The 13,778-nt window shown below is 40.0% G+C and overlaps 1 protein-coding gene across 5 annotated transcripts in view; it reads right to left on the bottom strand.

The window, feature by feature from the left end:
* Positions 1-13,778, bottom strand: part of LOC140718900 (dipeptidyl peptidase 8-like) — a 72,751-nt gene that overhangs the window by 32,644 nt on the left and 26,329 nt on the right. For all 5 annotated transcript variants that reach the window (XM_073033181.1, XM_073033180.1, XM_073033179.1 and 2 more), the window contains 5 exons: positions 10,726-10,838; positions 10,468-10,641; positions 7,217-7,385; positions 5,143-5,253; positions 3,543-3,671 (listed from right to left, as the gene is read on the bottom strand). In XM_073033181.1, the coding sequence (XP_072889282.1) occupies positions 3,543-3,671; positions 5,143-5,253; positions 7,217-7,385; positions 10,468-10,641; positions 10,726-10,838 (696 nt within the window). The remainder of the gene's footprint in view (positions 1-3,542; positions 3,672-5,142; positions 5,254-7,216; positions 7,386-10,467; positions 10,642-10,725; positions 10,839-13,778) is intronic.

Below are 13,778 nucleotides of genomic sequence, written 5' to 3'. Positions count from 1 at the left end.
GTTTATACAAGATTTCTTCATGTCTAGGCACCCAACAAAAGTTCATCAAGTTGAAATGATAATAAATGTATTTTGAATCTTTGTTTATTCTGTTCCCCAACCTGCTGAGCAGTTCCTACATTTTCTTTTTTTCCTCTACGTGAAGGCAAATCATTTGCATTTAGAAGATATAGATGCTAATACATTTAATTAACAATCAATTTGTAGGACACTATATGAAGTGAATGATCAGATTTCAGTGGAATCCAGACTACTTCCATAATACAAATACAATTTCACTGACTATTTCTGCACATTAGCAATGGAGGAACTATCAGCATTTAGGGCAAGAAAGAAATACATTTTTCTTATGTACTATTCAAGGTTGTGTGTCGGGGTGGAGATGTGTCTCTATCAAAGGAGGTGAAAGGTGCTCCTTCCCTCTGCTAGCCTCCAGGTCACCCTCGGGCAAGGTGTAGCACCTGCTTAGCACCCCCCCCCCCCCAATCAAGGTCACGTGACACCATGGGAGCAGGTGGTGGACGGTCATATGAGCAGCTAGTGTACGTCACAAGTCCTGTTTATGCAACCACTGACGTCAGGCAGACAATCTCAGAAGAGTACTGATAATGGCTGGTGTCACTCATCTTGTAAAAACATTACCCAGAAGGTGGTAATGGCAAGCCACTTTTGTAGAAAAATTTGGCAAGAACAATCAGGGTCATGGAAAGACCACGATTGCCCACGTCACAGAACATGGCACATAATGAAGATGACGACTATTCAAAGGTGACTCATCTGTGACTTTACTGAGAACTAAGCAACTGACTGCCAAAGGGCCGATATATACCACAGCCAATTTAACCAGAATATAACTCTGTTACAACACTGTAAGCTTAATGCCTTGAGAGCTGATGAAATACTGGAAATCAGATATTCCAGTATTTGCTTACAACTTGGAAGACAATTTGGTCCATCAAATCTATGCTGATTCTCGATGCAATCCTACTGTTCTACTTATGTCCCTGTAATTTATTCACTTTCTCTCTCATGTCATTTACTCTCCCTCTTTCTCCCAATTAACTTACCTACCAGCACGTATTTGGGACATGGAAGAAAACCTGAACATCCAGGAGAAACGCTGCAATCAGTACCAGAGGTCAGGTTCGAACCTGGGTCGCTGGAACTATGAGGCACCAGGGCTACCTACTGTGCAATTCCTCGCTGACACTGCAAATGATACAATTTCTACTCTCTCCGGATGCTATATTTTGTCAGCTGAAACGCTTTTGTCTGCCAGTCCTAATGCCTCAATGGCTCCTCAAGTGAAATGGTTCGTGGATAGATTTTTTTTTTATCAAGGTAAGCAAGACAAAGATCCCAGATTCAAAGGGAAGTCCTACCCACAGAATATAGCAAAAAGTCTGCACCGAAATGAACTGACAACTAGAGACTGAAACCTTTGGGGAACAGAACAGTAATAATTCCCCTAACATATGCTCATGATCTCCCAAGGTGGCTGCATTTGTGCATCTCTAGGAAATAAAGTTACTTACATAATGAGGATTGCACTTCCAAGCAAGTTATTTTACCAAATGTACTTCAGGATGTTTTGGAGAAGTGTGATAAGGTGCTACACAGATGCATTTTTTTTAAATGAAGAGTATTGATAGCCAATGTTGATATCTGATATTGGTATGAAAATCTTTATACTGAATACAATTATCTCCCTGCAGAGTAGATGAAATAAATTCTGGACACATTAGGTATTCTGCTTTATATCATACAATACCCACTGGATTCGGGTTAATTGGGTCATTGGTTAATCTGAGCAGCTGCTTATTTGGGGCAATTCTTAAAGAACCAAAACCAATTGAAAACATAGCCAGGATTCACTTCATTTATTTGGGACACTATGCCGCCTAATTGGGGCAGGAAACCGCAGTCGAACATTTTCTAACTTGCGTCAGTCATTGTGTGGCCTTTCAACACAACACTGTGCTTCAAGCGAACTGTTCTTAAATAGCATCAGCTGTGTATTTGTGTTGATAAAGCAGTGAATTTTGTCACTGATAGTTGGCAAGTAATAAACAGTTAGACAATTCGGGACAGCTTTGCTCACTACGGTTTCAAGCATGGATTAGAGATGCCAGAAACAGCCAGAAGTGAAAATGAAATGATTTCACTAGAAACTACAAAGAATTTCAATGCATCAACAATCATAATGTCATAATTAAGATAAAGATTTGGAGAATGCAATTGTCAAAAGCAATGTTTGAAGGCAGTCCAATAACTGCATTAGGTGTCTGCTCTGATTTTGTTTATTCACAGTCAATCAAGAGAACAGAAGAGTACATTGAATGAATTCTTCCATCAATAACTATTAGGAACTAATACATAGTTTTGTAGTACTGTAGTAGTTTTGGTAATGTTCTAATTTATTTTGTATTTCATTTAAATACTTAATTTGTTACTCAGTTAAATGGTAGTTTGTCTTTTTTATACTTTTTTAACTACTTCCATGAAACCAACTAATTGGTGCAGCCATTTAGTTGGGCTAAAATGTATTAGTCCTGATGTGTCCCAGTTAACCAGAATCTACGGCATACATGCGAGGGGTGATTGATAAGTTCGTGGCCTAAGGTAGAAGGCGTCAATTTCACAAAACCTAGCACGCTTATTTTTCAACATAGTCCCCTCCTACATTTACACACTTAGTCCAGCGGTCGTGGAGCATACGGATCCCTTCTTTGTAGAAGTGGTCCACAGCAGGGGTGATTAAGGTAGGAGATGAGTTATACAGCTCTCATTACATGCACACGCAGTTCAACTCTTTAAGCGATTATGCAGAAAGTTTGAAGTTAATAACTCATCAGGGGTGATTGGTAAGTTCGAGATGAATTATTAACTTCAAACTTTCTGCATAATCACTCAAGGAGTTGAACTCCATGTGCATGTAACGAGAGCTGTATAACTCATACTCATTAACCACATACTCCTTAATTTCCATAATATCCAAAATCTGTCAATTTTTTTAGACTATAAGACCAAAGACATAGGAGCAGAATTAGGCCATCTGGCCCATCGAGTCTGCTCCGCCATTCAATCATGGCTGATCCTTTTTTCTCCTCTTCAACCCCAGTAACCTTTGATGCCATGTTCAATCAAGAACCTACCAAACTCTGCCTTAAATACACCCAATCACCTGGCTACCACAGCTGCATGTAGCAACAAATTCCACAAATTCACCACCCCTTTGGCTAAAGAAATTTCTCCGCATCTCTGTTTTGAATAGGATTCTTGAACTTATTCTGTGAATGAACCTCTACTGCCTTCTTTGAATTCCAAACACCTTATTTCATGTCTTGACCCTTGATTCTAGACACACCACCAAAGAGAAACACCAACCCCACCTCTTCTTTACCAAGCCTTGCAAGGGATTTTTGTGTTTACATTACTTCATCTCCTATTCAAGGGTACACATCAATTTTATACCTACCATCGCTGAGTATATTTACTACATTAATGAAATTCATGTGAAGTAAATCAAGTATAAATATTACCTGTCCGTGGGTACCTGTACGAATCACACCTTCGTGTCTCAAGCATGGGTGAAGACACATGGATAATTTCAACATTGGACTCGTCATTCTCTTCGTAAAGTATCCTGAAAATCCTTCCCCCATCCGGGGCTGGGAAGAGAATCCAGAAATGAATCCATCAAATGTTAAATTGGTAAGTTTGATGCTTCACTTGTTTATGTGAAGAGGCGAGACAAATCAAATATTTATCTCTTCTATTTTTTTTCCCTGGATTATCAAATTTGGTAAATAGATTAGGGACATTTCACGAAGTTCCAACAACACCAGCTGTGCACAACCCAATGGAATATGTGAGCCTGGATTCCTTTGAAGTTAAAAATTATTCCTACACAGCTACAAAATTGTGCTCATTTTCAATTGTATCTGGAAAGCATAATAAATAGCTTATCTCCGTTCACATGACTTGTCAGGTTTTGATTCATAACAGTGCAAATATACATATTATGGACACAGTTCTAGTTTCACCACATTATTGCGTGGAGAAACAATAAAGATACGTAAATATAAGCTCAATATCGTTGCTTATGGGAAAGCATATGCAGAGTTCACTTTTGTTCTTGTATGCCAGTCCCCCTGGTGTGCACGTGAGCTATTTCATGGTGCCCTGGGTTTCCTACCATGGTCCAAAGGCAGTTAGCAGGTTGATTGGTCATTGCAAGTTGTTCCACGATTAGGCTAAGATAAATCAGGAGCTGCTGGGCAGCATGGCTCAAAGGGCCAGAAGGGCTTATTCCGCACTGTACCTCAATAAATACAATAAAATAAAGTCTAACAATTTCCCATAAAGGTAGCTAATGCACTGATTACAAATTCCCCAAGGGCCTCACAAATCTCACAATAACTTCTTAAGCTCCACAACTCAAGATCTCCATGTTCCTACAAACCTTCCCTGAGGCACATTCTGAATACTACCTCCTCCTGCAGCTCAGACATGGCTCAGCTACCCGTGCCCGTCTCAACAGAATTCCTTCCTTCAACCTCTTAGCTTCTCTACATCTCTCGACTCATTAATTTACTCCTATTAAAATCTGCCTCTTGAAAAATAACATTATGAATGATCGTCCTGATGGCTCCTTATCTGGTTTAAGCCAAATCTTAAGAAGAGCCTTGGGACATTATATTATCCTAATGGAATTGTACAAATGCAACACTATTGTCCAACACAACAATTACTTATGCTAATTACTTAATGGTCCAGAGTACTGCCTACACAGGAGATGCTGAAATTACACAATATATTTGCAAACATAACTGCTCTTTAGCCATCTGTACTTCCACGAGTGACGGCAGGATTTCCATTGTGTTGTTCATGTGGGCAGGACTTTTCTGTGCAGTAACATTTCTAAATGAGGTCACTGGATAGAAGTCAAAAGTGGGAAGACATAGTCAACTCTCTTTCTCTCCCCTCCCTTTGAGGAGCACTGAACCGTATCCTAGTATCAGCTTCATTAACAGAACCTGCAAATTGAATGCATCTCAGGCTAATTGGGTAATGGAAAGACGTTGGCTTTAGTATCGTAAGAGGTCTGTGGAACTGAATTCGAGCTAAGCAGACACTTACTATCCTCTGCAACAGGACACCACCAGTAGCCTGTGTACCGGTCAAACTCTTCCTGCAGCACAAAACTGGAGATCCCTGCGGACTTAGGATCGTCTTCTAGGTTTGGCAGACCTTCATAACGGAAGAATGGGAATCAAATATTAGAATGTAGAAATTAAACAAAAAAAAGAAAATCTGAAATAAAAGCTGAACATTTGGAAAAAATGCACAGGTGTTTGTCTCTCCAAAGGCAATAGATAACTTGTTTGTTGATATCATTTACAGTTCAATTATAAATTAACATGCAATATACATTTTTAAGTTTAAAAAGTTTTGTTATTGTATTTTTGATATTTTTTGACTGCAGATTATAAAACATAGCGTAATTCCTACATAAGCATTAAATAGGAGTCTCTGACAACTCAGCAAAATGCCATGAATAATTCTATTTTCTGGCACATATTAATCCCTTTTTTCCACACTGCTTGCTAAGTTGTTACTTTTCTTGTATTTTATATCAATATTTTTTACCATTTTCTATGTATTCTGCTTTCCCAGTTACACAGAATATACTGAGTTGCTTGTGGCTTTCAGCTCCAAGGTCAAGTCCCATATCCACAATAAAAATTTCCAATGTTCTTTTCCCGCCCTCGAGCTACCTACCTACCAAGGAGGGAGATGAGCTTTCTTCGTACACATACAGTGAGATATGCTGCACAATGAAATGCATCGTTTGCATCAACAAGGATGTGCTGGGGGATGCCTGCAAGTGTCTCCATGCTTCTGGCACCACCATAGCATGCCCACAACTTACTGTCCCTGACTTGTATGTCGTTTTGGAATGTGGGAGGAAACCGGAGCACCCGGAAGAAACTTACACGGTCACGGGGAGAACATACAAACTCTTTACAGACACCGGCGTGAACTGAGCCCCGATCAGAAGATTGCTGGAACTATACAGTGTTATGCTAACTCTGAGGCTACCATGCCATCCTGTACCACACCCTTTCTATTTCCCAGAGTCTAGATCACTGTCCATTTCTCATTCGTCTCCATCAAAGCTGATCTTTCGTTCTCTACATCCTATTTAAAACACACTTTTAAAACTAGCTCACCATCACTATGGACTGTCTCTATTCCTTCAATGGCATCTCTCCATTTCTGAACCACTCTAAGCCTTCATCTCTGTGAGAAATCGCACATTTCACATTGCTGACTCTGTACTTTACATGGTGGGGAGAGGTTCTGAATTTGTACAGACCAGATCAATTTTTGTCAGTCAGGAAGTGTGACTGTGTTAACATCTGGAAGGAATTTCCCGAAAGGCTGAATGTCATCGATGTCTTTGTGATGTCTTTCCACAGGGAAGGTTTACTTGTGTATTTAATTCCTATTCATAGACTTGTGAGGACAAGAGACAGATTTAAACAAAACATTGTTTGCTTGGCCTTCTGGATTAGTTCTCTTCATTACTGATCATTTACAATCCATCGCACATTTCATACATCTTGCTAGGTGGAAGCCAATCTTTGGCAAGACAGCGTTTTAGGGAACCACAAGGTTTAAAAGCCACTGCAAGAATTCCAAGACCAGGTTCCATATGTTAACTTTGTTGCAGGGTTATTGGAACAAATCCCATAAAAAGCTGTAGATGAAGTGCTATCAAAAAAAGAACTGAAGTATCACTTCAAAGAATTTATTTATGGCACAGGAGGAGGACATTTTTACCAGTTGGTCCCTGAGAGTTCCTGGCAGAACACTTCCACAAGTCCCACTCTCCCTCTCTATATAGCTCTGCCATGACTGCATCATTTCACCTGGCATAAACCCACACACTCTCCGGGAAAAGATGCAAACTCCACATAGACAACACTCAGGGACCAACTCGGGCTGCTGGAGTTGTGTGTGAATTATTGGACAGAGGATGGTCAAAGTAGGTTTGATATTATTGTAGGCACACAGTTATCAAGAATGGATTCAACAACATTGTGGATAGAGGATTATCAGAACGATTTCCACATTGCATACTGAGGATTATTGGAACAGATCCCAAACACCTCATCAACGCGACATTCTGTGAGATTCTCACCAATACCTTTATGTGCAAAAGTCAGTCTCCTTTCCTCTCCTGATTCAATGTTAGAAATCCACAGATCATTGCTGTGGATGAATGAAATCCAAGATGAATCAGCGGGGCAAATTTTGGGATCCATCCTGATGTTGGGGCAGCTGGTCTTTACTGGCATAGGGTTTTTCGGCTCACTCTGCAAAACAGAACAACCAAAGGATTTACCGATTCCTATCAACTGTTGCACCACTTTAAACCACACTAATGAATAACTTCTTTATTGCAGAGTAAGTTGCTCAGCTGTGGAACACAACACCCTCCAACGTTTAATAGTTAGTTTCTAGTAGTTGCTCTGATTTCACAGCAGTAAGTTTGTTTTGGTGGTACAGAGATTGTTTGAAACAACAAACTTCACTTGGTCAGTTCTATTCATCCAACACAGAGTATCAGTTGAAAGCAATCCTTGCTTTATTTTAATATCTAATGGAAACGGAATCAAACCTATGCCTGCAAGTGAGTGAATCGCTTAAAAATCTTCCTATGCTGTAGGAGCCACATATCTATTTTCTGTCGGTCTGTGTTGTACTTTGTGTTGCATGTTTGTTATGGGTAATTTGTCATGTGGGTTGGTGTATGGTTGAGGCAAATGAGTCTAGTTACGTATTCATGCTTGTTTAGATCAGTTTAGTTTGGTTAGAGCCAAACAGTGAGCCAGGGTGACATTTTGTACGTTGACCATTCATTTCTCTATTACGCAAGTTATGTTTAATATCGCTAATACAGATCAACCGCTTATTTACGCTAATTGGAACGCCAAGATCGCTATATCGCTAATTTAGTTTTGTATCACTCTAAAATCATTCGTTTTGGCTGGTTTCATAATAAAGGACCAAATGTACTTATTTTTTTTGAACTTCAGTATTTTAGAATCACATCATAGAGCATCAATCCCTGTACTCCGTCTCTGAGCAAATTGGTTTCCTTTCAAGTAACCGCTACACAGTCTTTCATTGATTCTGCTGTGTTTCTTGGTACTTACTGTGAATGCCCACTATTAAATGAATCTCAGCTGACATATATTGTATGTACTTTGATAATAAATTTACTCTAAACAGTTCTCATGTCAAAGCTTTGCATCAACAACCCTTATCTAATTTACCCAGCAAACCACAGGAAAATTATTTTATCTAATCTTGATGCATTTTGCCCAAGCGTGATCAAGAAACAGATTCTGAAACTTTCTCATCCTCCCTGGTCTTCTGCACTTGGATATCATGCATTTTTGTTTTGAATTTCTTCCTTGATAGGATGTATGTGGTAATGGGAAGCCTGCGTTTAATAACTACCATTAACAATGCCGTGCCAATGGCTTTTGGGACCATCTGGTAAAGAACGCATTGAAATAAAACCAGAGGAAAAGAAACTTAACAAAGAGGAAGGTCTCGCTCCAAGTACGTACTGGAATCCGACTGTAAACAAGGTGGGACAGTGGAAACCTGATTGGATGAGGACTAACCAATCAGGTGGAACAGAGGACAGGAGTAAATACCACTGGACTAGACATGCCTAGGCATCATCCTTGAAGAAGATGGCGGAGTTTGTCATCGAAATGTCGATTAAAATCAATACCTTTACCTGGCTGGGACCCCGAGGAGAATTTATTCATTACCCTTAACAGCTTAGATGGTGGTAAGCAGTACTTTAGAAAGTACTGTACTCTCAAAAACACTGTTGGGTATGGATTTCCAGTGTTCTGACCAACTAACAAGGAAGAAACGGCAATATACTGTACTTCCGTTCAGAACAGAATGGAAAATGGCACACTGAGCTATTGTGATTTTTCCGATCCATTAATTCTAACCCTGACACTGGTATCACAACTTCTAAGACAATATTAAAAAAATCCAGAAAATAGCAGGTAAATAGAATAATTTCCAAATGACATTAGAAGGGGAGTGTTTTGCGAGAATGAACCCATTAATTACACATATATAAATATCAATTTAGTAGTAGTATGGGTAGATTACCAAGCATTTTAGATTCTATGTGACTCATTGAACGGATGCCAATCAGAATGGGTCTCGGTCAAACTGGCAAGCTATTGACATTTAGCGTTAAAACGGATTAGACATTACACACTAAACATACATTTCACATGATCATCAGGCTGTGGAATTTTGCAAAGAGAAAGACTCAAATTCAGCACAGCCACATGTTTTCCCACAGGGTTGTAACGGTAGCCTGTGAATCAATCTCTAGTAATGCTATTACTTCAAAGTGAAATACATAAAAGATTTGCATTTATATTAAGCCTTTCAATTCACTTGTAGAACATCCCAAAGTACTTAACAGATAAAGAACTATTTTTGAAGTACTGTCAAAGTCATAACACAGACATAGCATACTCCCACAAATAATGTTAATGTTTCATCAGTAACGTCAAATAGGGTTCGATGTTAGCCTGGGCACTAAAATTAATTTTTACTAGGTTACACTGGACAACGAAGATATTGCTCCCTGACTACTAATGGGTGTATCTTATGGATTTTGGGCTGCTGGTAATGAAAATCACCATGAAGTTACCCTCTCATGCACCATTTTTTTTAAAAATCGCCGATCTTTGTTATTTCAATTCATAGTGCAAATCAGAATAACATGTCAAGATTAAGGAAGGCATTTTTGTGGGTTCACAAATCAAACAGGTCATCAATGACAAGAAATTTGAAGTATTTCAAGTGGGACTGGAGAAAATCACATGGAAGGCATTCAAGGATGTTATTGATTTTTTTTGGCAACTACAGAGCACCAAACTACGTGCAGCTGGTTGACAACATGCTTCAAGCATACAAAACCATGAAGTGCAACATGTCACTAAAGATTCATTTTCTGTATTCCCATTTAGACTTCTCCCCTGCAAATCTTGGCGCTGTCAGTGACAGACATGGTAAAAGGTCTCAAAATCATCAACAAAACATTTTAGCTTAGTTGAACTATTGCAAAGCATTAACGCCATTATGCAATTAAATGCATTATATTAAAGTTAATTTGTTTCTCCAAATTGCTATGTGATACAAGTAGTATTATTACATTATATTTGAAATTATATTTGTGTTCAGCTACAAGTGATCTATCCTAAACAAAAAAAAAATTCTGAGGAAGCACCAATTTTGAAAAAAATTGTTACCCCCGTCTCATCTGTCCTCTAATCCAAAGAACTTTATTCGATAGGAAATGTAAATGAGGAATAATGCAGCTTAAATTTGTAAAAGGAGACTCACAGTGAATCCTGTGCTACTGCCGTCCACTGTGTAATAAATGTTGTTGCTTGCCTGAAACAGAAACATCCCACTTTCTTTGTGGAAATCATATGAGGCAATACCGATTGTTCCAATTCGTTTTCTTTCTCTTAACAGCTCCTCTTCGCGACAGTAAATTCCATAATCAGGAGTAGACTGGGTAATAAAGGAGAAAATCTCATTTAGTTTCCCTTATTTAGAAATAAGTAAAAGACAAGACATTAGCACGATTGGCCGCACCTGAAAATAATCCAGCAGGGGATTCCACGGGAGTAAACGTTCAGCATCCTTGCTTATCATGTGGGGAATTTCTGAGTAGAACAAAGTGTTTTCACGGTTTTCATTTGACATTGCTGAAAGAGAATTACATGTTAAAATCAATTACCCGTCAGAGCAAGTCACAGTAATATTAACAACCAGAACTCTTCAAATCAGCAATGGACAATAAAATAATGCAGGATATTTTATTAGAGGGCGGGGAACATCATAAAGGACTCCTCCCATCCTGCGCACGGACTGTTTGATCTGCTTCCGTCTGGTAGGCGCTTCAGATCCCTCCAGACTAAGACTAATAGGCACTGGGGAAGTTTTTTTCCCTACTGCGGTCACTTTGCTGAACAGTTAACTGCCGGTTAACTGTCGGCTAACTATTACTTGGATTGCACTACCTGTATGTATAATCTATATTTTCATTTATATTTATCATTATTATTGTTATGAGCAGAGAGACAACATCTGCCAGAAGTAAATTCCTTGTATGTGCATAGGTACTTGGCGATTAAAGTCTGATTCTGATATTGGATCCAGCAAGACAGCCTGGTCGGGCTCTGAAAACCCGTGCCAACCCAGCTGGTAGGAGTGTTCAAAGATATTTTCGATCTCTCATTGCTGCAGTTGGAAGGTCCCACCTGCTTCAAAAGGGCAACAATTATTGTATACCAGTGCGTAAGAAGAGCAAGGCGAGCTGCCTTAACGACGATCATCCAGTAGCGCTCACATCTATGGTGATGAAATGCTTTGCGAGGTTGGTGATGGCTAAAATAAACTCCTGCCTCAGCAAAGCCCTGGACCCACTGCAATTTGTCTATCGCCACAATATGTCTATGGCAAATGCGATCCCACTGGCTCTTTATGTGGCCTTGGATCACCTGGACAATACAAATAACTATGTCATGGTGCTGTTTATTGACTACAGCTCAGTGTTTAACACAATCACTCCTACAGTTCTGATCGAAAAGCTCCAGAATTTGGGCCTCTGTGCCTCCCTCTGCAACTGGATCCTTGACTTCCTCACTGGGAAATCAGAATCTGTGTGGATCAGAAAAAACATTTCCTCCTCGCTGACATTCAACACTGACAAAACATCAGGGATGTGTGCTTACCCCACTGCTCTACTCTCACTACACCCATGACTGTGTGGCTATACACAGCTCAAATGCCATCTGTAAACTTGCTGACAACATGATCGTTGGCAGAATCTCAGATGGTGATGTGAACATGCTCAGGAATGAGATATATCAGCTGGTTGATTGGTGTCACAGCAACAACTTTGCACTCGACATCAGTAAGACCAACGAACTGATTGTGGGCTTCAGAAAGGGTAAGACGAGGGAACACAAACCAATCCTCATAGAGGGATCAGAAGTTTCTGGGTGTCAATATCCTGGGCCCAACATATTGATGCAGCTACAAAGAAGGCATGACAGCTGCTATATTTCATTCTGAGTTTGAGGAGATTTGGTAGGTCACCAAAGGCTCTCACAAATTTCCACAGATATTCTGTGGAGAGCATTCTAACTATTACATCACCACCTGGTATAAGGGACTACTGCACAGGGTCGAAAGAAGCTGTAGAAAGCTGTGAACTCAGTCAGCTTCATCATGGGCACTACCTCCACAACAACCAGGACACCTTCAAGGAGCGATGCCTCAAAAAGGCGGCATCCATCATTAAGGACCCTATCACCCAGGACATGCCCTCTTCTCATTGCTACCATAAGGGAGGAGGTACAGGAGCCTGAAGGAACACACTCAATGATTCAGGAACAGCTTCTTCCCCTCTGCCATCCGATTTCTGAAAGGACATTGAACCCATTAACACTACCTCTTTTTTTTATTTTTACACTTCTTATTTAACTATTTAATATTACTTAACGTAATTCACATTTTTCCTTGATTATTACGTATTGCATTGTATTGCTGCTACAAAGACAACAAATTTCATGACAAATGCCAGTGATATTACATTGGATTCTGATTCTGAATATATGGCAACACTTGAGTGCTGCCCCCCGCACATCCTTAAGTTGCATTGGTTGTTAACGCAAACACCACATTTCAAAGATGCAAGATTCAAAGTGCAGATGCAGTATACAACCTTGAGATTCATCCTCCCATAGACAGCCAGGAAACACAAAAAACCATGGACCTCGGCCAAATAAAAACATCAAGCACTCAACTTGCAAAGAACAAATCATGCAAACGGCATTAAAAAAAAACCAAGCGAAAAACACAAAATATAAAACGTCAAACCACACAAGTTATCGAAACAGTCCAGGAATATTCAATTCAGTTCAATCCAGCGCCACGTTGTTTAGGGACTGCAGGCTGCGGCGCCAGTCCACCTCGATCAAAACCCCACGAAATAGCAATTTAAAAAAGTAGCAACCAGACAACACACAGAAAATGCTGGAGGAACGCAGCAGGCCAGGCAGCATCTATGGAAAAGAGTACAGCCGACGTTTCAGGCCGAGACACTTCAGCGGGACTTGACCCGAAACATCTCAGCCCAAAAGGTTGACTGCACTTTTTTCCATAGATGCTGCCTGGCCTGCTGAGTTCCTCCAGCGTTTTGCGTGTGTTGCTTGGATTTCCAGCATCTGCAGAGCGACCAGAAGCACATCATAACATGAACCATAGAATCTACAGTCACTGTATGTGTTAGTGAATATGTGATAAATAAATGAATCTGAATCTGAAAAATCTTGCATTACAAAAGTAATAGTCATGAAAAGGCATTCACAGGGCTGTGTGCTCAGCCAGCTGTTGTTCACTCTGCTGACACATGAGGGCTCTGTTAACCAGTTTAACCAAGTCATCAAGTTTATTGATAGCATAACTGTGGTTGGCCTCATCAACAACAGCGACGATGAGACACTACGCAGAGGAGGTTGAGCGGCTGGTAGAGTGGTATGAGCGCACTACCTTTAGCCTCAGCATGGACAAGACCAAAGACAGGTTGGGTACTTTTGGAAGGTGTAGGCTGCCTACTCCTCACTGCACATAAACGGCTC

The sequence above is a fragment of the Hemitrygon akajei genome, chromosome 30, assembly GCF_048418815.1.
Source record: "Hemitrygon akajei chromosome 30, sHemAka1.3, whole genome shotgun sequence".
In the NCBI taxonomy this organism is placed as follows: domain Eukaryota; kingdom Metazoa; phylum Chordata; class Chondrichthyes; order Myliobatiformes; family Dasyatidae; genus Hemitrygon; species Hemitrygon akajei.
Note: the sequence above shows the minus strand (reverse complement) of the source record. Positions and strands in the feature narration are given on the sequence as shown.